General features: G+C 39.1%; 1 protein-coding gene across 6 annotated transcripts in view; it reads right to left on the bottom strand.

Moving 5' to 3' along the window:
- The window catches only part of gria2b (glutamate receptor, ionotropic, AMPA 2b), a 68,633-nt gene extending 52,260 nt beyond the window's left edge, over positions 1-16,373 (bottom strand). For all 6 annotated transcript variants that reach the window (XR_005007191.1, XM_036569264.1, XM_036569259.1 and 3 more), the window contains exons 1-2: positions 14,258-16,373; positions 13,946-14,086 (exon numbers count right to left, since the gene is read on the bottom strand). Coding sequence is in view for 5 of the 6 variants with exons in the window: in XM_036569264.1 (XP_036425157.1) it covers positions 13,946-14,086; positions 14,258-14,342 (226 nt within the window). In the remaining variant the exon portion in view is untranslated. The remainder of the gene's footprint in view (positions 1-13,945; positions 14,087-14,257) is intronic.
- Between the last annotated feature and the right edge of the window lie 9,981 nt (positions 16,374-26,354).

The following is a 26,354-nucleotide window of genomic DNA, read 5'->3' as shown; positions in this document are numbered from 1 at the left end:
ACAGGGTGGAAAGTTTAGTGATTTTCCTGCTCAAACAAATCTGATTCAATAGCTAATTGCGAGGTTAGGTAGGTGTGTTAGGGAACGTTTACATTTGTAATGTCGTTCTCCTGGTCTGGACTGAAACAGAAAGTGATACATTCTCTTAGTGTTCACAATTACATATTTCACATTGAACCAAAAGATGTAATTAAAAATCACATGGACAAAAAAGTTTGGGCAGATTTTATGACTTACTATTGGTGACCACAACTGGGATAAGATCTCTCAGAATCAGGCTGTTCTCTGGATAAACTGAGCCTGTTGGTTTTATGTATGTTTTGTTTTATCTGTCCTGTGATACTGTAAAAAAAAAGTTTTCCTTCCCAACTGGCTTACCACTTTTATTACACTTTGAAAACTCTGAGCATTAATATATAACGTGATTAATAAACTATATACTAATTCAAAGCTTGTGAAAATTAAAAACACACCAACATGACAAAATGGAGGTTGTTATATGTGTTAAATAATGACTAGTTGAATTCTCAAAATGGCTAATTTGGAAATGACAATTTTGAAACTTTGTTTCACAACTTAACTTTTAGAAAAAATTGTTTGTATAGTCATCCAGCCTCTCACGTCTTGGCTAGAATCAAATGAGCAGATGTAGACGCTCCATCCCTGAGCTGTGAGCTAATCATCAATGCATCATCCATCAAAGTGGATGCAAGGTCCCAAAGTTTTCCCGCTCCCTTTAAAGTAGCAAAAGATTTCAACAATCTATAACTAGCATGCGCTAATTACCAGAGCCAAACACGCTAATCACCACAAACTGGCTGCAAACGCGAACGATTAAATCTGTAATCAATTCAAATTATAGCACCAGATACAAAAACGTGATGGAAAATCTCTTGTGCTCTTTCATTTCTGCGGAACTGAGAAGTAAGAAGTATTTTTACAAGAATTTCTGGCTTTTCTGTTCAATCAATACATAATTAAAATAAAGGACATTGTGTAGTGTAATTGGGGGAAATATTGATTTGTCATTAGCACAGCCAATGTGGCAATTAAGGGTCTATAATGCTCAAATAAGCTTGTACAGGCTTGGGGTGTAGAGCTATAAGATTTCATAAGTTAAAGGAAACTGCATAATTAAATTAATTTTAAACAATGGTTAAAACCCATTACCCCTACCAATTAGATACTGGAGCCCAAACGTTGATGTATAAATTGTGTTATCCAATCTCCAGCCAATATAATCATAATATCATCTGGACTCAATTGTGCAGACCCAGCTTGTATAATCCCCATAGAAAAGCACTGACCAATAGAATGGGATGCTCTGGGGCAGCCGCACGAGTCTAAGGTCACCAAGTGTGGGCTAGAGGTGTATAAAGCCCACCCAGCATTGGGCTGTGTTCTCTGGAGTGATGGAGCTCCTTCCAATACATTTGGGATGAGCTGGAGTGATCCAAAACTGACCATTCTGACCTCACTAATGCTCAATCAAATCCTCACAGCAATGTTCCAGCATATAGTGTAAAGCCTTTTCAGAAGATTAGAGGCTGTTACTGTGGCAAAGGGAGATGAACACACTTTAAATACGATTCATTTCAGAAGAAACGCTGCATGAGCTGGTATCTACAATACATAGACTCATGCTAGGAGAACAGTGTCTTAATACAGACGTGTTGCAGGTCACGGTCCAGTATTATAAACACAACAGCTCCAGCTAAACGGCCCATTCATCATCGCCGAGTTTGGCTGCCATGGCAACAAGACCTCACAGAGACAGCAGCGGAAATTAGCTTGTGGTTCTGGAGATGTAGTCAGCCTCACAAATGATTACATTAAAAAAAAGAACTTCCGGCACCGGAGCTACAAACGAGTTATCCATAACGAGCAATACTGCCAATGAATAAAAAAGGATTAACGACTTGAAAGAACGCAGTGAAACGTCAACAAGTGAGCTGCTGTCTGAAAAGTGCCTCTGCCTTTTCTGATCAAATTCCTCTCTTTGTTGTGATTATTGCTTCTGTACAAAAATCTGTGATCATGTGTTTGATTATATATTAACTACATTTCACTGTAAGCATTAGGGTGAGACTTAATTTCATATAAAGACGGCAGTAACAAAGTAAAGCTGATGTCATAACAGGCACGGAGCTGGAGAACAGAGTGTGGGTGTTAATGATACAGTCTGCATCATATCACAGAAATCGCTTCGTAGGAATTTGATTTCTAACACAGCGCTGTCGCCACAAGCTCTCACTGTTTAGTTGAAGAAAAAAAAATCTGCATTATGTAAATGAGTTTCTGACAGGCAGACATATCTCCATGGTGATCGGGGAAGGGAATGTGTGTGTGTTTCTCATCTAACAGATTTCACACCCTGGCAGGACAAATCATATTCCACCCACACGTACACACGCACACACATACATACTGGTTTTTATACAATGTCGGGATGTGTGTGTGTGTGTATATATATATATATATATATATATATATATATACAAAATCTTCAAAATTGTAGCTTTACAGGAGAAGGAAAAAACCTACTCTACTGAAAAAGTTCAACAATGGAGATACAAGGTTATCTTCCGACAACAGCGATATATCTATATATAGTACTTTGCAAATGTCTCCTCCCTGCATTTATTTAATCTCCAGTGAGAACAGCCATTAAGTACAAGCTTTTCAGCATCTGGAGAAAAGCAGAAAACATGTATATATATATTTATATACTGAATATAACATTCGTTGTATTTTGTGCATCCACACTTTACTCTTTTTCAGTTTCATTCAGTTTCTCAAAGAAATCTGCAGACACACCTGCAAGTTCAGTCTTAGAAGTTGGTTGATCATTTTCTGAAGTTATCCAAACACATCACAACTCATCATAGGAACGGAAGGTAAGAATGTTAATTTACAAGTTGTTAGATTGGAAGAAGAAAAGGTTTCAGGCACATACCTCCCCCAATCTTCAGTTCTAACATTTTATCTGATGAGGCAGTTTTGGTGTCTACCAGGTCTTCCAGGTGGTTGTTAGGAGTCCTATTTTCTCTCTAGCTTATAATCATTTTCTGAAATCCAGTTTTGGAAACTTTCCTATGACTTTGTCCCTTCTTAAGTGGATTTTCTTATATCTAAAAATGTCTAAAATGACTATAGAGATATCTACTGAAAAATGAATGAAGCTCTTGTACTTAATAAAAATAAAAAAAATTAAAGGTAGTCTGTGTCTTTTGCACATTACTGTATATATGTAGGCATTTAGAAATTGTAAGAATTAAACCTAATCTTAACCCCCCGGAACCAAAAAGAACTGGTTTCAGTTTATAATGAAAAGCACTTTACAAAGTAGCTAAGACCTGTTTTTCTCTGGAGGACAATTTTGCTCTGACAACGTTAGAAAACAAATGCGCTTACAGGCGTACAAATGCTTTAGACTGTTTTTGCTGGATGAACCTTCATTCCTGGCACGATGAAGAGTGTATGAGCTTCGCAGCAGACAAAGCGGGTTAACAGTCTGCCTTAGCGCGAGCTGAGCTCATCGCTATGGTAACAGCAGAACAATCTGGAAGTCTTGCAGCTTCCTATGAGTAAGAGAGCACATCCTGAGCATCCTTCTGGCCAGAGAGAGTGTCTGTGGCGCGCTTAGTCCTGGCCAAAAGCCAGAGAGAGAAATCCCTCGCTCCATCACGCACTGACTGTGCTTTTCTGCATTATTAATTTTCGAAACGTGTTTCATTAGACCGTTTCTTCAAGCCTTATAAAGCCAAAGTTTGAGTTAGTTATCCCACACAGCACAGTAATAAATGTTTTGTCAGTTCAACCTAAAACTTCATCAGATAAACCTCTGGCCCTGGTTTGCTTTTCAAGAGTGAAGACCAGCTGACCACAAGAGCTATTCTTTATACATAGTCTATAACACCATATATTTCCATTTAGCTGTGAACAACTAAACAAGATCACAATTCAGCAAAGAAGATGAGCTGTGAGATGCTTTAAACACTGACTGGAACAAAACCACTTTCAGCTTCATCTGGCAAATATCAAAAAAGTATAGCTGAACCTGATGTTGTGACTGTTTTATGGCTCTAAAAGGGGAGCTACTTTTTTGGGTGGAAGGAGTTGTGAATATTAAAAAACATTTTATACAATGTTCAGGGCTACTGCTTTACTTGTTTCTTTACTTTGCAGAAGTATATAAAACAATAGAACACTTGATGTTGTATGTCATGGTGAAAACCAAAGCTGTGATCTTATTCACAAGCTTGTGCCTGCAACCAAATCACAGCCGTAATGTTTTAATATGGTAACACATAGCCTCTCATGTACTATTGTTTAACCTCTTTCTGAAGACTTTCTACTGGCCATTCCACCAACGGCAAGAAAATGGACTTGGATGGTTTTGATTAATACATAATCAAATAAAAATGTTCCCCCGATCTCTGGTATCAGATGACACTGTTGTTTCTCTGTGTGTGAACTACTGTGACTCTGTGTTCAGCTGCCAGTGAGCCATGAGCAACTGCAGCTTTCTTCATATCAAGCAATCATGTACAACTGACAAAATAAACAATAAAAAAACATATATACAAAAGCTTTTTATGCCTACTGTGAAAAGTGATAAACACAGAAACTGTATAAACTATCTATATAAAATATTCATTATGTCCAAAAGTTTGTAGACACCTGCTCTTCTAAAATGAAGGGTATCAATAGTGAGTTTGCCCCCCTTTGCTGCAGTAACAGCCTCTACTCTTCTGGGAAGGCTTTACACTAGATGTTGGAACATTGCTGTAAGCTGGATTTGATTGAGCCTTAGTGAGGTCAGGGATTGATGTTGGATGGTCGGTTCTGGATCACTCGAACTCATCCCAAAGGTATTGGATGGAGCTCCATCACACCAGAGAAGGCAATTCCGCTGCTCCACAGCCCTATGCTGGTGGGCTTTATAACCCTCTAGCCCAATGGGCATGGTGACCTTTGACTCATGTGCGGCTGCTGCACTGGCAATGCGTTTCTGTGGATTGTACCTGTGAAGCCAACCACCACTTCCTTTTGAACTGCCGCTCACGCACTGGACAGCCGAACGCACTCGGAGGAAAGCGCCAACCGCCAGATCTGTTACGTCAGCTAACAGACGCCAGCGTTGACTAGCATCACGCTGAGTGATGGGGGGAGAAGGAGGGGCCGTCCCACCCACCCAGAGAGCGAGGCCAATTGTGCTCTCTCGGACTCCCGGCTACGGATGGCTGTAGCATCACCAGGGATCGAACTCGCGATCTCCTGATGATAGGGCCAACGCTTAGACAGTTGCGCCACTCGGGAGCCCTTGGGTGCTGCCATTTTTAAGAGAGCTACTCAGTGCCTCCCGACAGCCACTGCATCAACTCTGTGAAGTAGATTATTGAATTATTGAATTGATTACCCCTGATTGAAAACAGCCCAGGCCCCATGTGGACTAGCGGTGGCTAACACAGCTGACCATGATTGAGTCGTCACGTTGAGACACAGTGCTGGACGTTAAAGCAGCAGTATGACAGCGCAGCTCAGGAAAAGGTCAGCCTTAAAAGCCCTTACTGGGAGAAACACAATTAGAGCTTCTCTCGCTCGCTCTCCGAGGAGGCTCGGGCGAGCGGAAATCGAACTGTCAGATAATTTATGCAGGGCTTTTTTGGCTGCCCAGCAAGGGCCGGGGTGGGAGGGGTTTAATAGGTCAGGGTTGTCCCCGAGTCCAGCGGGAGGGACATTAAAATAATCTATAGAGTACAGAAGCGCTAACACACTCGTTAACATACTCTAAACTCAGACCGCGCACAGTATATCACTCATTCAGCGTCTTTACTCAGACACAGTACAGTATATCACTCATTTAGACTCTATCACTTAGATACAGAACAGTATATCACTCATTTAGACTCTATCACTCAGATACAGTATAGTATATCACTCATTTAGACTCAATCACTCAGATACAGTATAGTATATCACTCATTCAGCTTCTTTACGCAGATACAGTACAGTATATCACTCATTTAGCCTCTTTACTCAGATACAGTACAGCACATCACTCATTCAGCCTCTTTACGCAGATACAGTACAGTACATCACTCATTTAGACTCTATCACTCAGATACAATACAATATATCACCCATTCAGCCTCTTTACGCAGATACAGTACAGTATATCACTCATTTAGACTTTATCACTCAAATACAGTACAGTACAATATATCACTCATTCAGCCTCTTTACTCAGACACAGTACAGTATATCACTCATTCAGCCCCTTTACGCAGATACAGTACAGTATATCACTCATTCAGACTCATTCACTCATATACAGTACAGTATATCGCTCATTCAGACTCTTTACTCAGATACAGTACAGTACATCATTCATTCGGACTCTTTCACTCAGATACAGTACATCACTCATTCAGCCTCGTTCACTCAGATACAGTAGAGTATATCACTCATTCAGGCTCTTTACTCAGATACAGTACAGTATATCACCCATTCAGCCTCATTCACTCAGATACAGTACAGTATATCACTCATTCAGACTCTTTACTCAGATACAGTACAGTATATCACCCATTCAGCCTCATTCACTCAGATACAGTACAGTATATCACTCATTCAGCCTCGTTCACTCAGATACAGTACAGTATATCACTCATTCAGACTCTTTACTCAGATACAGTACAGTATATCACCCATTCAGACTCTTTACTCAGATACAGTACAGTATATCACCCATTCAGCCTCATTCACTCAGATACAGTACAGTATATCACTCATTCAGACTCTTTACTCAGATACAGTACAGTATATCACTCATTCAGCCTCGTTCACTCAGATACAGCACAGTATATCACTCATTCAGGCTCTTCACTCAGATACAGTACAGTATATCACTCATTCAGACTCTTTACTCAGATACAGTACAGTATATCACTCATTCAGCCTCATTCACTCAGATACAGTAGAGTATATCACTCATTCAGGCTCTTCACTCAGATACAGTACAGTACATCACTCATTTAGACTCTATCACTCAGATACAATACAATATATCACCCATTCAGCCTCTTTACGCAGATACAGTACAGTATATCACTCATTTAGACTTTATCACTCAAATACAGTACAGTACAATATATCACTCATTCAGCCTCTTTACTCAGACACAGTATAGTATATCACTCATTCAGCCCCTTTACGCAGATACAGTACAGTATATCACTCATTCAGACTCATTCACTCATATACAGTACAGTATATCGCTCATTCAGACTCTTTACTCAGATACAGTACAGTACATCACTTATTCGGACTCTTTCACTCAGATACAGTACATCACTCATTCAGCCTCGTTCACTCAGATACAGTAGAGTATATCACTCATTCAGGCTCTTTACTCAGATACAGTACAGTATATCACCCATTCAGCCTCATTCACTCAGATACAGTACAGTATATCACTCATTCAGACTCTTTACTCAGATACAGTACAGTATATCACCCATTCAGCCTCATTCACTCAGATACAGTACAGTATATCACTCATTCAGCCTCGTTCACTCAGATACAGTACAGTATATCACTCATTCAGACTCTTTACTCAGATACAGTACAGTATATCACCCATTCAGCCTCATTCACTCAGATACAGTACAGTATATCACTCATTCAGACTCTTTACTCAGATACAGTACAGTATATCACTCATTCAGCCTCATTCACTCAGATACAGCACAGTATATCACTCATTCAGGCTCTTCACTCAGATACAGTACAGTATATCACTCATTCAGACTCTTTACTCAGATACAGTACAGTATATCACTCATTCAGCCTCATTCACTCAGATACAGTAGAGTATATCACTCATTCAGGCTCTTCACTCAGATACAGTACAGTATATCACTCATTCAGACTCTTTACTCAGATACAGTACAGTATATCACTTATTCAGACTCTCACTCAGATACAGTATAGTATATTACTTATTCAGCCTCATTCGCTCAGATACAGCACACTATGTCTCTCATTCAGCCTTGCTCACTCAGAGACAGTACATCACTCATTCAGCCTCTTTCACTCAGATATAGTACAGTACATCATTTATTCAGACTCGTTCACTAAGATACAGTACAGTACATCACTTATTCAGCCTCGTTCACTTAAGTATATAGGTATATCAAGAGTTATAAGTATATCACTCATTCGGCCTCAATTACTCAGATACAGTACAGTATGTCACTCATTCAGACTCATTCACTCAGATACAGTACAGTATATCACTCATTCAGCCTCATTCACTCAGATACAGTCAGTATATCACTCGTTCAGACTCTTTACTCAGATGCAATACAGTATATCACTCATTCAGCCTCATTCACTCAGATACAGTCAGTATATCACTCTTTCAGACGCATTTCTTTCTTTCTTTCTTTCTTTCTTTCTTTCTTTCTTTCTTTCTTTCTTTCTTTCTTTCTTTCTCTTTTCTTTCTTTTTTCTTTTTTCTTTGCTTCCTGTTTTTTTTTTATCTTTTCCTCATTCTTTAACCCAACACTATATCATTAATCCAGTTTCTTTCCCTCCATCTTTCCTCTCCCCCTTGCTCTTTATCTCCTGTGGCTCAGCCTTTTCCTGCTGTAGCTGAGTTGAGGGAGGAGATCAGAGTGAACATGTCAGTGTGAGGGGCCTGCTGGTTCAGTCAGAGAGGAGCAGCAGGTCTCTTTAATTGAAACAGTGTTAAATCCTCCAGAAAGCAGGAGACAAACACCTGGATACACCATCACTACACACTGAGGGCTGTTATAGACACTACTGTTTAACAGTTCAGAATCACTGTTCTCAATAATATAAAAACAATTTGGCTGTAGGTACAGTTCTGTGCAAAAGTCAGAGGCTCCCTTCATTTACTCAATTTCATCCTTTAATAAACAGCCATCAAGCTCTATTTAACAAAATTAAGAACATACCTAACAGAAAATTACACACAAGCCTCAACAAATAAATATATTGATGCTTTACCTTAATTACAGCATTCATTATTAATCAGGAGACCCACTTTCCATTTCTCAAACAAATCAGCAATGGTCTGCAAGGATTTTCCATGCTTTGCTTAAATAAACGAGTTTGGCGTAGTATGCAAACAATGTGCCATTCACTCCCCAGTCCACCTATGGGAACTATGCTTTGAAAAGAGCTTGTTTTGTTTTCTTTGCTTTTGTGCGGTCATTAAAAATAACATATTTATACATATATACACTTTTATAGCCTATAACAGTGTAGCCCCACCCACAGCTCATTTACACACTTCAGTCTTAAAGACAAAGCCTGTTTATTATTATTAATGAATAATATATTATTATTAATGAATAATAATGAGTTCGGAAAATGGTCATGTGAAAATTAATCTTGACTGTTTTTGGTATATATAAATAAAACTGCTCAAATCTAATAGAGTGTTAAGATGGAGACTTAATGAACTAGCATTAGCACTGTGCTGCGTTTGAAGGGAATGTTTTAACTACTACTGATGACCACTGCCTAATCCTGCTGGGCTTGATTGAGCCCACTATAAAAAGGAATTCCCACTGAACACATGCAAATTAAAGCCCCCCGGTCCCAACTCAGCAAAGCAAACACTCTGGGTCATCACACATGCAGAATTGATCATGCATTGATTAACATGGTTAAATATTTTGATATTTAAGCCACTCAGTCTGTAAGCAACTTCCATTACTTATGCATGGTAATTTATATAAAAAAAACAGTCATAGCACAGGCATAATGTCTTCTACATTAGACTGTTTATGATGATTAAAAAAATATAGGCTATGGACAGCTGACCATTTCGCTTTCCCCCTAGATTAGCTTTAAATAGGGCTCGTTCAACATGAAGACGGTCTAAAATTAGGTTTGTGGTGCCACAGTGCTTAATATAATGCTTTCATATATGAAACCGGGACATGGGTCCATGGAGAGAAATCGAGGAGGGTAACATTGAGCATTAAATCCTACATAAAACAGCTCATCTTTTCACACTGTTCGAAGAAAAAAGGGGGGAAAATCACTCTCGGTTTCAGGCAACCTCAAAGAGGCTCATGAAAATCCCTACTGAAGAGGCTGATGACAAAGAACAGGATGCTAAGCCAAGAATATGCTCAGTGCCAAAGCCAAATATATATATATGTATATATATATATATATATATATATATATATATATATATATTTTAAACATGTCTTCTGAGTGTGTAGCTGCAGTAATGCCAAGTTGTTTTGCCTCTTCATTATAAAATCCATAGAACAGCACAAAGCAAGTTCTTTGTTGTCCAGAGAAGCACCTGCCACATCTCAGTAATGAGACTGTTCTGAGTCTAACCTTTACATTCAAACAACGCAGAGAAAATACCAGCTCCAGAGTGCTGTGGTTGCAGACCAGCTCAGTTTAAAGGTTCTGTCCACTCTACAGAGCCACTGATGATTTCATCCCTTGTAGAATGGCTACAAAGTACTTTTAAAAATATATCTCCAAAATGGTCACTTTACAGGAGAAGGCAAACATGTTCTTAACTTTTAATTTAACGAAAATAAATTACATTTGATGTGAAAAGCATTTCTATAGGTGAATGAATCATGACATTTCAAGTCCTTTGTGCAAATTATGTAGAAAAATGAAAAAATTAGATTTTTTAAATTTATATATACTTTATATATTTATTATTACATTATTGGAAAGCGACAATATGGGTAATAGTAACAGTTAGTTCTGACAACAACACACACACACACACACACACACACACACACACACACACACACACATATATACATATATATATATATATATATATATAGAGAGAGAGAGAGAGAGATAGAATAGATATGGAACTATGCACATACTATGGTACTACACATATACATGTACACATAGTACACATTATACATAAAATGATTCTATATATATAAAACCATGAACACTCAAAGAACCCTTTGCATGATTAAAGGGGTCTTTGCATCATGAAAGGTTTCTTCAGACTGATGGAGAATGTGCTGTAGAGGGTTCTTTTTGAAAAGAGTTCTACATAGCACTAAAAATGGTTCTTCTATTGTACCAAGACTGACATCATAACAATAGAAGAACCCTTTTTGGTGCTGGATAGAACCCTTTTCAAAACGGTTCTATATTGAACCATCTACAGCACATTCTCCATCTGTCTGAAGAACAAAGGGCTCTTTGAGTGTTCATGGTTTTATGTAGAATCATTCTCTTTACTAAAGAACCCTTGAAGAGCCATCATTTATAAGTGTGTAGTATACACATTTATATGTATAGTATTATATACCTAGTGTCACTGTCATAACAAAAACTTCCAAAACAGCAACTTTATAGGAGGTGGCAAAAAAACTTTCTTTTAACTAGTAATTTTAGACCATTTCTTTCCCCTTCTGTGGGACTAATAAAGGATAATCTTTTCAGTCCATTCATTATGAAATGTTCACACAATGTAAAGGGCGACTGATTAGATCTGCAGTTAAGCCTTGATATGACATATACACATATACTATTGTATAACTATAGTCTACATATAACTATAGGAGCACATTTTCTGAACTAATTGGTCAGCTAAGCCTTGTTCACTATCAATCATCTTATCTCAAACTTTCACCCTTTGACACGCGTCGCAACTGGACCAGATCAAACGTCTGGACATTCGCTGCCCAGCGGGCTGGAAAGGAGCATTCAGCGACAGCTGTAAAAGCACAGTGCCATCTAGGGGTTTTGTTACGTGGAAAAAACAGCGCATCCACCTCTCATTTACAGTCCTCCTGGGAAATTCAAAATGAGCTCATGAAGTGAGAGTACTGCAGTAATGTAGAAATCTGAACTAGCAAAATTCAAAAAGCCATTGATTCATCTGTCCAGTCAACTGATTCTTCAATATCAGTTCAGAGACTGACACATTCCTTTGGCTTGGTATTCAGTAACATCTACAAAAACCACGGTCTCCACATACTGACATCTGGAAATATGAGTGGTTGTGTAAACATTATAAAACAACGTATATGTCGTTAAGATAACAGATTACGTGTATACAGATTACGTGTATACAGATTACGTGTATACAGATTACTAACGTGTATACAACGATACAGGACCGGACGCATAGAAACCTGTTGGTTTGAATATGATTTACTTCAGTGTAGCACAGAATAGCTGGACAACAGCTGGACAAAACCCAACACACAATCTTCGACAGAGTCTTCATCACATTTTTAAAAAAGCAAACAAGCTCCTGAGCTGGACTTTTATTCTCTGTTACAGGCTAAAGCTCAGCATGAGCTGAAAGCACAGCGTGAGCCAGCTAGAGGGGAATGAAAGACATCTTCACGTATTGATCAGCTTCAAATCTCCATTATGTAAAGGGACCTGTTGATACGCAGTGAGAATAATGAGAGTGAGGAAACTGGCAGATTAATTCTATCCAAAGGAGGAAAAGAGCCATGAGCAATAGGCAAGACAAACTGAGGAGGGATCACTGATCCTTAGCAGAATGACAATACAAGAACCCAAAATACGGTATTAGTGTATTAGTTTTGTCTAGTATAGCTTTCCATTTATATAGCTTATCCATTGTATATCATTTTGCCTTTATTCCTATCATATTCCTAGTTTATCTACTAGTTTTGTGTCACAAAACATGCAAGATCTTTTCTTAGAATATACCTTTTTACAGAATATCACTTTTCCTTGCATATAGAACTTCAAATTTATAGCTTTTCATAGCATATAATATCGCCTAATATATTGCTTTTCCTAGCTTTTCCCAGTATGTAGAGTTGCCAACATAAACCTTCTCCACGCATCCAGAATTTCCAATGTATAGCTTTTTATGGTATATAACATATAGCTCTTTTCATGCCACATAGCTTTTCCTAGCATGTAGAATTTCTAATGTATTCCTTTTATAGCATGTATCGTTTCCTAGTGTACATAATTTCCAAACTATAGCTTTTCTTACCATATAGAATTCTTTAATGTATAGCTTTTTATAGCATGTATTGTTTACTAGTATACAGAATTTCTAATGTATAGCTTTTTATAGCATGTATTGTTTTCTAGCATACATCATTTCCAAACTATAGCTGGTTTTACCGTATAGAATTTCTAATGTATAGATTTTTAAAGCATGTATTGTTTACTAGTATAAGGAATCTCCAAAGTATAGCTTTTCTTACCAGATAGAATTGATAATATATAGATTTCTGTATCATGTATTATTTCCTAATATATACAATTTTAATATATACTCTTATTTCTCTACATATCACTTGTATGTGATATGCACTGAATCTTTTTTGTTACTGCACCGCTGTAATTTTCTTCACATTTCTATCTATCTATCTATCTATCTATCTATCTATCTATCTATCTATCTATTGATTGAGCCATTCACACACTCTTCTGCTCATATGTTTATGATTAAAGCTGGTTAGAACTGGGCTGTGGTCATTTTCTCACTCTCTCTAGCACTGACCGCGTTAACAAGCTCTATCATGCTCAACAGTACAAATGCCTTTTGCTCTTTTTTGTCTCTCACTAAGAACTTCCCTCTCTATGACATCCCCTCCAGCTTTGCAAAAAAGCAAAAAAGCCCCCCAGCAAGCGCAGATCACAGCTTTTGATCTGTGCAGAAAGCCAGAGAGCTCACAGCCACAGCGTTTCATATAAAAGCATCGCACTCTTGTGCAGTTATGACTTATTTCGATGCATTTGCAGGGCTGAGGGGGGTGAACACAATCCCAATACAGACTGACCTCAAATAAAATGCAGTATTTTCAGTTCGCCCGTGAAAAAGCCCATTTGGCGAATTTGTTTGGAGTGAATGAATCAGCGTGGCTGCTGGGAAAGGAAGGTAGAGCGCACTTACAGCAGTTCGTCACGGCGAAGCTGTTCGCCACTTCCAGATTGTCGATGTGTGGAGTGAGTCGGAACTCAGTCGTGGCGAACTGAACCATGCCTATCCGGAATGCACTGTACTCCTGATCCGCTCCTCTGGGAAACAAGCCACCTGCATGACACACACACACACACACACACACACACACACACACACACACACACACGGAGAGAACGGCGTTTAGCTCTTCGGAACGCGCTGAAGGAACGCGCTGCGTAACCGGATCGCCATTAACCGAAGCGCATCTCGGCTCTCCGTGGATGTGGAAGCGTCCACACGTACCTATCTGCACACTGGGAGACCCTCCGAGGGCGAGTCCCCAGAAAAGCGCGTGGAAAAGCAGCGCGAGGCTCTTTATCTGTTGCATCTCCGTATGTTTGAGCGCTCATCCACCCTGCAGGAGAACGGTCCTGGTCGAGGCGCGCACAAACTCCGCCTGTTAAATCCGCAGCATGCTGGAGGCGCGAGGAGCTTTTTTTTAGCTTTGTGGTTTTTTTTTTTCCTCTCTGGTTTCTGCAGGTAGCTCCTCGCTTCAGCGCCTCGGGCTCGTGCTCTGGAGGAAGGATGGAATGCAGCTCTGCTGTCCTCCTCTCCCTCCGTCTCTTTTTTTCCTCTCTCTCCTCCTCCTCCTCCTCCTCTTCCTGCTGCCTCGCGATGCTGTTCCCTCCTATGAGCTGATACCTTTTCTAATGAAGAGGAGCGCGCGCTACACCACACGGCTGCGCGCGGGAGACGCCAAGCCCCTCCCACACCCTTCTATTCTACATCCCTCCATCCGTATCTCTTTATTTTACACTTCTCTACCCACATCTCTCTATTCGACACTCCTCCACCCACATCTCTCTATTCTACACTATTCAACCCACATCCTTCCATTCTACACTCCTCCATCCACATCCCTCTATTCTACACTTCTTCACCCACATCTTTCTATTCTACACTCCTCCATCCACATCCCTCTATTCTACACTTCTCCACCCACATCCTTCTATTCTACACTCCTCCATCCACATCTTTCTATTCTACACTCCTCCATCTACATCTCTCTATTCTACACTCCTCCATCCTCATCCCTCCCTTTTACACTCCTCCATCCTCATCCCTCTATTCTACACTCCTTCATCCACATCCCTCTATTCTATGCTCCTCCATCTACATCTCTCTATTCTACACTCCTCCATCCTCATCCCTCCCTTTTACACTCCTCCATCCTCATCCCTCTATTCTACACTCCTTCATCCACATCCCTCTATTCTACCCTCCTCCATCCATATCCCTCTATTTTACACTCCTCCACCTACATCCCTCTATTCTACTTTCCTCCACCCACATCCCTCTATCCTACATCCCTCCACCCACATCCTTCTACTCTACACACCTTCATCCACATCCTTCTATTCTACACTCCTCCATCTACATCTCTCTATTCTACACTACTCGACCTACATCCATCTATTCTGCACTCCTCCATCCACATCCCTCTATTTTGCACTCCTCCATCCACATCTCTCTATTCTGCATTCCTCCATCCACACCTCTCTATTCTACACTTCTCCACTCACATCCTTCCATTCTACACCCCTACACCCACATCTTTATTCTACTTTCCTCCACCCACATCCCTCCATTTTACTCTCCTTCACCCACATCCCTCAATTCTACATTCCTCCACCCACATCTTTCTATTCTACATTGCTGCACCTACATCCCTCTATTCTACACTCCTCTGCCCACAGCCCTCTATTCTACACTGCTCCACCTACATCCCTCTATTCTACACTCCTCTGCCCACAGCCCTCTATTCTACACTCCTCTGCCCACAGCCCTCTATTCTACACTGCTCCACCTACATCCCTCTATTCTACACTCCTCTGCCCACAGCCCTCTATTCTACACTGCTCCACCTACATCCCTCTATTCTACACTCCTCTGCCCACAGCCCTCTATTCTACAGTCCTCCATCCACATCCCTCCATTCTGTACTCCTCCACCCACATCCCTCTACTCCACACTCCTCTGTCCACATCCTTCTATTCTACACTCCTCTATCCATATCACTCTATTTTATATTCCTCCACCCACATCCCTCTATTCTACTTTCCTCCAACCACACTTCTTTCTATTCTACACTCTTTCGCCCACATCCCTCTACTCTTCACTTTTCCACCCACATCTTTCTATTCTACACTCCTACACCCACATCTTTATTCTACATTCCTCCACCCACATGCCTCCATTCTACACTCCTTAACCCACATCACTCAATTCTACCTCCCTCCACCCACATTCCTCTATTCTGCACTCCTCCATCCACATCCCTCCATCTTACTCCTTCATCCACAACCCTCTACACTACACCCCTCCACCCACATCCTTCCATTCTACACTTCTCTACCAACATCCCACTACACCTTCTTCTACTATTCTACTCTCCTCCATTGAATTCCTTCCATCCTCCACCTACACCTCTCTATTGTGTACACTAATGTTCAGAAGTACAAACCTGAATGTGAAAACTCAGTAATTAGTGAAACGCTGCTGATAACCAGGCTTCATTCCTACAGAACGTGTTCACATTTACTGGGAGAACATTTTCTCACACAGTGTAAATCAGGTGATCATGTGTAATGAAATTGTCCGGCAAAAATATGATTATAAAAAGGGAATTATTTAAGACCTCAGAAAGAATTGATCATTTATCATAAATGATCACAAAATTGCACACAATAAACATCAGATTTTGAAAGTTTCTCCTTTCTCACATTGAGTCAGTCTCTCAGCAGATTTCAGCACCATGGACAGAGCTGTACATTCTACAGCAAAGGGCTATACTACATCCTTCATCTGCTATTCATCATCATTGCTTACTGAATAGTTTGTACCTGGCCACTTTATTAGAAACCCCTACCTTACAGCTCCACCATGTAGGTCTACAACTACAGACTGTATTTGTTGCTACACAGGCTACCAGCCTCTCTCTGCCCCATTCATCATTGGTCAGATTCTGACCACAGGACCACTGTTGTCCACATATTATATGAGTGGTGGACCATTGACACTGACACTGTTTTCTCTCCACCATTGATATGTTTTAAAAATACATTTTTACACTAAAACCTTCTCAAAACTATCATAAAACAATGTCTCCCACATCAGGCAGTGCGATCATAACCATTTCATGTAATAACTTGTACATGTTTTTAGAGGTGGACGTCTGGTTCCTATCACCACCACTGTGAACAATTCTGACTCTGAGCATTTCACACCAAACCATGCTGAATGACTCTGTTTACATCTTAACATGTTCAAATTCTGAAAAATTCAGCAGAATTCCCCTCGACACAAATGTGTACACAATTTCCACATGAATAAATTATATTGCATCCAATTAAACTGCAAGATAAAAGTGTGTTTTATTCATGTGGAAATGACGTATGCAATTCAATACTGCATGTTTTTTAGTGTGTGTTTACATAAACAATACATAGTACTCTCTCTGAATAAAGAACATAGTAATAATAAGATTTTATTTATATAGAACTTTTCATTTACATTACAAAAAGTACTACACAGGAAAATAATTAAAACACTGGAACGATAAAAACATTGTGCTATAAACAAAAAAGCACATTTGCAGACCTCTGAAGAAAATGAGCCACAATACATCTATGATAGCCTAATAAAATATGTTTTTAAAGCTTGCATTCTATGAAATGCTATTCAGGAGGTGCTTTGGGTGATTCTACTGAATTGGTTCAAAGTCAGAGCTGAAAACGGACTTGGGACTTTTAACTGATCTTAGACTTCAGACTACAATCCTTTTGCTTTCAGTGACCCTTTACCTTAATTATGTTTATTTTATTAAAACTAATGTTTGGATATTCCATTTTGTCACTGCCAAAACAAAATGTTCTGGTAGTGACAATTTTAGCTCATTTTGAGCAGCACTTACAAACACAACCAGTACATTACCAGCAAACTCAGCTTTGAACAGATGTACACAGAGGAAATCATCATAGTTTTTAATTAAAACAAAAAAGTTCTTAACTGCAGAAAATATGTCAATTCTTAATGTTCCACACTGATTTTCAGACTTTAGGACACTCTGTGTGTTTTTGTAGCAACATGAAATCATAGGACAGCATTTCGTTGCTGCTACCGGGACAAAACCTCATCTCCATTTTTATCATTTTTCAGTTTTTGACATAATTTAAAAAATTACTGCGTGCAAATGTCACAATGAATGAACCAAATGAAATGGCCCAAAATTACTTGGAAAAAAAGTCTGGTTCCATTGACTTACATTAAAGTAGAGAAGGTTTTTTTTCTTCTCCTGTAAAGTTAGCGTTTTAGATATACAAGGTTTTGCTCCGACAACAGCGATTTTCTAAATATATATTTTTTGATTGAACTTTAAATAGACCAGAGAATCTTTGTAAAGTCTAGATTTTTTGTTTGTTTGTTTGTTTTGTTTTGTTTTTTTCTTCACTGTGGGACCACAGTTCAAACTAATTCGATAGAACTGTCCATGTAAGAAACTGATCTTCCACCAGCTGAGCAGTAAGAGATAGTAATATTTTGCAGTGTGGCTGCCTCAACTGAGTGAAGTAATCTAGACAAGCTAAAACACTTCAGTCAGTGAGATACAAGAGCTCTGCCATTTAAATGTCATAGGCAAGACATTAAAGTCAGCAGAGGACATAACGTAACAGGAAGCCAGTGATTGACAGATTAAGAACAGATACACTCAAACTTTCTTTTCCTGTTGAGCACACGGGCTGCCGCATTCTGAACTAGTTGGAGCTAATTTAATTTAATCCTGTCTCTCTCTTGCTCTCTCTCTCTCTCTCTCTCTCTCTCTCTCTCTGTCTCTCTCTCTGATCTGCCCTAAAAGTGTTGTTAAACTGTTCCGTTCTTGCCCCACACGTCTCTGTGTAAACGTTGGCTCAGCACTCCAATGGTTAGGAAGCCAAAAAGTGAAAGAGCGGAACAAAAGCTGAACTGCTGCCAGAGTTTATGGGCCAAAGCACAGAGCAGAGCTTCACTCCAGTTCAGAAAGGAAATGGAAAACTTAATATTTGATGATGAAAGATGACAGTTTGTTTTCTTTAATGGGAGACGAGAAGGAGGCAGAAACCCAAGAAAGGAGCTGTATATGTTTGTTTGCTTTTTGTCTCCTCAGATCTGTGAGACTTATGCCAGCCTGCAACTTAAAAAGTCTACTGAACAGAAAATGAGCACAACATAACTTTTAGCTATATTTTGAGTAGACAGATATACAGTCATGTGCAAATTTGTGGCCAAAATGTGGCCTGTGCAAAAAAATTTGGAAGTTAACAAATTGTTGTGATGGCTGGCAGCTCCTGGAGAAATCTGGAACCAAATTTGAGTTCTTCTAACTAGCTTTTACTGTTTTTACTGCATTAAAATGTGATTGGATTTATTCTAATGTTAAATGGTGCTTTAGAAGCACAAACACACTTATTGTCCATATAAATCATTTTAAACAGTTTGCTTAGGTGACCTGCACAGTACTGTATGTAGAACAGCCTGTTTTTGCTGCTTAGTTTTCATGTATGGACTGTATGGACTGGGCAGTGGACAATTAATAATCCAGTCATATTCTTAGACCAGATTAAGGCCTAAAAATCTATTTAATAAATCTGATAAAGAGGCTGGATTTGAGCCCAGTAATGGGGGTTTTCAGTGCATGCAAACCCTTACTCTGATTTCTTTCATTTATCTCAGTCTGTGCATGTGTGAAAACAGAGCACAGCAAGCAGTGTTTAACACAGCACCCATGAGATGTAACGCAATACTTTTAAAGTGATGCTGAAACCAAATACATGCTTGATAAAATAGGTTTAAATATTCTTCATTTTCTAGATGATGTTTGGTTATTTTCTCTGCTAAAATAACTTGATGTATTAAAAAAGCTGTGGCATGACATTTGAGTTTTGTGCTACATTCACATTGCGTCTTCTTCTGTGAGATTATTGGACATTAGCAAAGCAGAAGTGTGATTACTGACTAATTCATGTAGACCCAGAGTTTCGCCATTGTCTGATTACTCAAGAGCATGAAAACACACTAAACTAGTTACTCACTTAATCTGATTTTCTACAGTTATTAGATTATTAAGCGCATGTATAACATAAAATCTATCAGGATTTAATTTGTCCATTCTACATCTGTGCATCAGCTGTCAGTTTGACTCTTCCATCCTTGCAATATTAATCCAAACAGCTACACAAACTCACCTTAGCTGCCCTGAAAACTTCTTTCTCATGTTCATCTAAAGTGACTAAAGCATACATAAAAGCATGTGTTGTATTTCAGTTCAGAATAGAATATTCAGTTTAATGCACAGCTGAAAATAATCCACTTGCATAAGGATGGAGAAAGTCAAAGTTCCAAAACTAGAGTTCAAAAAAGATAAAATTCTACAGAGAAAATGGGGTTCCTAACAACCACCTGGAAGACCTGGTAGACACCAAAACTGCCTCCATCAGATAAACAGCACTTAAAGCTTTCATCTTTGAGAGAGAGGAGAAAATCAAGCTGCTTCAGATCTGAAAACATCCACAGGTGTTTCTGTCCATCCTTCCACTGTGATAAGACAACTCAGCACTATGGGTCTGAAAGGATGTGTAGCTGTCAAGAAGCCTCACTGAGAAAAGGAAACAGACAAATTAAACAAAGAATAATGCTGAACAATGGACCGACCACCCCAGAGTCCAGACCTCAACATCACTGAATGTGTTTGGATTACTTTAGAAAATGATCAACCAACTTCTAAGACTGAACTTTGGAGCAACTGAAAGTTGGTCTTCTAGAAAGAATTAAAGCTATAATAAACTTACACTGTAAAAACATGGTTTGTCAGTTGAACCTAAAAAAATACTTTATGTGGTAACAATTAACTAGTTTTATTCAAATTAACGATTCTTTCAATAAAAGTTACTGCATAAAGCATTTTTTTTTCAAACCATTATTTTACAGTGTGAAGCATGGACACACTGAATATAGAAGCATTTAAAAGACTGAAACTGAAATACTAAAATACTCAAAAAGTAATATTTAGTAATACTTTTTTGTTTTCTTTTTTTTTTTTTAAACTTTTTGCTGACACATAAAAACAAATAGCTTGTACTTAATGACTGTTTTGACTGGACATTGAGTAAATAAAATGGTGCTCTCCAAACGTTTACCACACTGTTATTATACTCCATCAAGCAGACTTGTATATTTTATTACATATGCTTTATTGTGATTGTGCCAAGAGATCAGTCTAATTTGTGCAATGAGTACAGAAATTGAACTTGTCTTATGGTCTCTATTGTTATGTCTCATTTAAAAGCTTCATCATAATGGACTGCAGTGTTTAACCTTTAAATGATTGTTCTTCTAGTGAGTCATCTCCACTTACAAAGCGCTCTAATGCACTGAAGTGCTGTTACATACATGTCCACAATATATACACACATACACAAACAGGCATGATGCGCCCATTAGCTGGACAACGCCAAAACCACTGGAGAAGCTCAAACGCGTCTTTATCTCTGGGTGAAGGCTTTTCATGCAGCAGTAGACCTCCTCCACATCTCTGATGTTGAGGAGTGCAAGTACCCTGCTGGAGTCGGATATTAATGAACTCTTTGATCTGTCTTCGTCTTCAGGCTGCGGCCGTGTTCCTTAATCAGAGCTGCTCCAGAAGAATCTTCTCCAGCTTTCTCTAGTGGTGTCATTATTGTTCTGAAACTTCTGCAGCAGTGCCTTGTTGCCTCTTTATGCTGTAACAATTTCCATTGGCCATTCTCTGGCCAGAGAAAAGGAAAACCTTCATTACTCCCCTTCCTTGTAAATCTACCCAGTAGCTAACAGTGACTATTAGAGCTAGGCCTCCAGTTTGGGTCACAGACATCAAAACATTCACTTTTTGGCAATTCTAGATTAAACTAATCTAATTTAAATCTTGCAATAGACATTAGCATATATACAAATGACATTAATACATATTTGAGCTTATGTGTATCACTTTCCAGTAACGAGTCCTGGCATAGAGCTGCCGCTGCTGCTTTCCATTCCTAAGAACTAACCGGAACATTACTTAGACTAAGACTCGTATTAACAGTGATGTATCTAGAACTTCCAGAAGGCCTAAAGTGACATCCTTACTCACAAAATTGGCTCCACCCATTGTAAATCAAAGTGTGACTGGATGATGGCTCTGTCACTTCCTAATTGTATTGGTAGTAAATCTAATGTGTAAGGCCTTCAATCCAGCTCCTGAAGTCCTAACCAATGGGAGAGCAGCTATCTAGATACCATGGAGAAAGCAATCTAGATTGGTTTATTTCTGTTTGGTGTTTTCGATAGTTCCAACAAGCATAATGATCATATAAGAAAACTAAAAATTGCAGACATGAGTTTATTTCACAGAAAAAGACTGTTATATGGATCATTTTTGGCCATATTGTCAGGCCATACTATCACATGATGTATCTGAGTGTAGGTGTTTGGCACTGATTTAAATCCCACATTATTTCCACTCAGTTCACAGTTCCTCCACCCCAGTACCTTCAAGGATGGCAGCCATTTCAAACACTAAAAAATGGATCTGTACCACACATAACAAATCAAACATAAAAGATCACTGTTTTTCACCTATTTTAGTATATTTTTGAGTGTAGTTTGATTTTCGCTTTTACTTTTCAGTGAAGTAATAGTACACTGACCCTTAATCATAAAGGTTGTGTTAAGTTTAGTGATGTACGAACTACTCTGCGTCTGATTCATGACATTTTTGTATGACGTGGAAACAAGCGCAGAGTGAGGGCAAATGACAAACCAGCTTCAGTGCGTGAAATCAAGCGCCGGCCTACCAGCACCTTGTTTACATTTGGTCGTGCTTGTAGGCAGAGTTTGAGAAACAGTTGCAGCATTTATTTATATCAAAGCGCATGTAAACACATCTGCCTTTGTACAGGATTGCCATGTGCACAACTCATTGTTGTTATTTTCTATTTTTCTATTCATTTTATGATCAGATTTGACCATAAGCAACTTTGATGAATAAAGGCCAAGGGTTTTATTGAGAGGACAGAGGCAGAAAATGGTTTCTATCAGCAATGGAACGACCCAGTTTCACCCAAGCTCCCATTATGCTACACTTTTAGTTGCATTAGAAAGTGTAAAAGAGCCTCCACAAACCTCTGAGATGACCTCTGAGAAAATGCATTTGCCTGCAAGTTTACTTAAATAAAAGTGACATAATCTCATTTTAAAGTATATTACATCATAATAATTGTGGAGTGATTGTTATTGTTATTGAACGTGTCCTGTGACACAAAGCTTAAACATCCAGGTTATGGTCTTTCAGTTTGGACAATCTGTAGGAAATAACACTCATACTTTACCTTAACCACCTGGCCAATCATATCAGCACAAAATACAGTACACAACTTCCTCTGGGTAAACCAATCTTACTCATTTGTCTAACAGAATACAGATTTATTTGTACTAAAACATGTTGAAAAGCTAGTAGCTGTCCCCATACTTTTGGCAGGCAGTGTAGGTCAATATCGAAAAAAGCAGTGTGACATCCTGTCAGTGTGTGTATGAGTAACCTTATCATCAGTTTCCACACATGATAAAATGAAACCTCACATATTCCCACCCAGCTCAGGCGTGAAAAAGCAGAAGAGACACATTCAGCACCTCAGACAGCGTCTCTAATGGAAACCTTCATCTCCACTACCTCTACTGACCCCAAACCCACCACCTTCAACACTGTGGGATGGAAACGACCCCCACAGCCTGAGCTGACAGACCAGCCACTATTCAGCCTTATCACGGGTCAGCTTGCATTAGGCAGCCCTGTGCGTGATATAGGTTACACTTACTGACCAGTGAGGAGGATGACCAGCAGGGTTTGGACCAGCTGCCCTGAACAGTGTGTGTGTGGGTGTGAGAGTTTCTGTTTGTTTTTGTACATTTTCAGGATGTCCTCCAGAGAAAAACAAGCCTAGTTTTGCTGGACTGCCATAGCAGCTGCATGGCTTTTGTCACGCAAACATCCGTGATATGTTCATATGTCTTATATCTATCTATCTATCTATCTATCTATCTATCTATCTATAACCCACATTCTTTTAAGTTTCAGCTCACAGACTCACAGATTTCCTGATATTTTTCCTTTAGAATTTCCTGGAATAATTCAGTTCATTGTTCCATCAGTGATGGCAAGCTGCCCTGGCCCAGATGCAGCAAAAAACAGGCCCAAACCATGATACTACCACCACCATGTGTCACAGATGGGATAAAGTTTTTTATGCTGGAATGCAGTATTTTCCTTTCTGCAAACATAATGCTTCTTGTTTAAACAGAAAAAAATAACTATTTTAGTCTCATCCTTCCACAATACATTGTTCCAATAGCCTTCTGGCTTGTTCATGTGATCTTTAGCAATATGCAGACCGGCAGTAATGCTCTTTTTGGAGAGCAGCAACTTTCTCCTTGAAACCCTGCCATGCAGACTATTGTTGTACAGTCTTTTGATGGTGAACTCATGAACATTAACATTAGCCAGTGTGAGACAGGCCTTTAGCTGCTTAGAAGTTACCCTGGGCTCCTCACTCTAATTGCACCTCCAAATTATCTGCTAATCCTAAAGGTTCACATACTTTTGCCACTCACAGATCTGTAATATTGGATCATTTTCCTCAATAAATAAATGAACCAAGTCCAATATTTTGTCTCAAATGTTTAATTTGGTTCTCTTTATCTACTTTTATGACTTGTGTCAAAATCTGATGAAGTTTTAGATTTTTGCAGAAATGTAAAAAACTTTCAAGCACCACTGTATATACATAATATGTATAGCCCAAATATTTCCAGATACTTTCTGTCAATTCACAATATTTCTATTTAATTGCTGAATTTAACATATTGGAAACATACTGTACAAAAGTTGTGGTACAGTTTATATTTGGTGTTTTGTTTTTTCTCAATATGTTAAATATAGCAAATACATAGAAATTGTGCTCTAAACGTGTGCTCTCTGTAGAGGATGTGTTAACTTTTGCGTATGACTGTATAAGGGGCATACAATACACATGGGATGTACTACATGTTTGACCCCACATCCTGCCAGTGTACAAAAGCCAGTGAGAGTGTGTGAGGCTCTGATGGAAACTGAGACATGTTGGAGGGTAAAAGAACACACCGAGAAAGTGACACACACAATCACGCACACGCTGGGTCTGGCTGTCATCCAGAATAAGTTGCAAATCTTTGAAAATGTTAGTGTGGTTATTCAGGAGTCCTGCTGCTTTTGCAGAGTTTCTTACACTTATTAAAACATTTGGTGCTTGGCAGTGACTATTCACAGAATAGTTACTTATTATAGGACAGAGCTTTGGTTAGGTTACCAAATCACAATACAAGCATACTACTACAGCTAGCTAATTATTTGGAAACATGGCACGTCTCATAATTACACACCTCCTGTTACAATCAGAAAAAATATTGTTGATAAAACAGCACACCAACATATCACATTTATATGCACGTTATATTTATGGCATTTAGCAGACACTCTTAGCCAGAGCAACTTAAAGCTTGGTTGTCCACTCAGAGAATGTATCTTAGCACGAATAGGTTTAAGTCTAAACTACTCTTGAGCTCAGATACCACCGGGAACAGGAACCAGTGACGATAACTAGAAAGAAAGATACACAATACAGAATTCAGATATAGCTTAAGTGTAATAGAATACATTTCAGTAAGTGCTAGATTAATGTTCATTTAAGTGTGTCACAAACAAATGGGTCTTCAGTTTATGTTTGAAGACAGTGAGGGAAAGTTCATCACATCACCTGGATTTTAGGACAGCCAAGAGTCTCAATGCTTGTTTTCTGTGTGTCTTGAAGCATGGTGGTTGAAGCAAAGCTGTATCTGAAGCTTAATGGGCTCAAGGTACTGATCAAGTTTTGACCACTGCTATCAGGTAGGGAGGGGCTGGCTCATTTTCAGCGTGGTGGGTAACCATCAGGGTTTTAGATCTGATTTGGACAGCTGCTGGAAGGGGACACAGTAGTGGAGTGATACAAGTAAACTTAGGAAGAACTTAGGAAGATGAGCTGGATCAGTAGAAGGGACTGGTAGTCTACATAAGAAGACCAGCCAGAAGCAAGTTGTAGTAGGCAAGCTTTGAGATGACAAGACTGAACAAATGCCTGAAAAGATAGCATCGAATCCTATGGATGCTGTATAGGTGGGCTGCCATCATGCCAAGATGTGTCAGAAGGATTAATTGGGTGTCATTAGCATAGCAATGGTAGGAGAAGCCGTGACAGGATACTACATCACTAAGAGA

The sequence above is a fragment of the Colossoma macropomum genome, unplaced genomic scaffold (genome assembly GCF_904425465.1).
Source record: "Colossoma macropomum unplaced genomic scaffold, Colossoma_macropomum, whole genome shotgun sequence".
In the NCBI taxonomy this organism is placed as follows: domain Eukaryota; kingdom Metazoa; phylum Chordata; class Actinopteri; order Characiformes; family Serrasalmidae; genus Colossoma; species Colossoma macropomum.
This window is presented reverse-complemented; position numbering and strand designations above follow the sequence as displayed.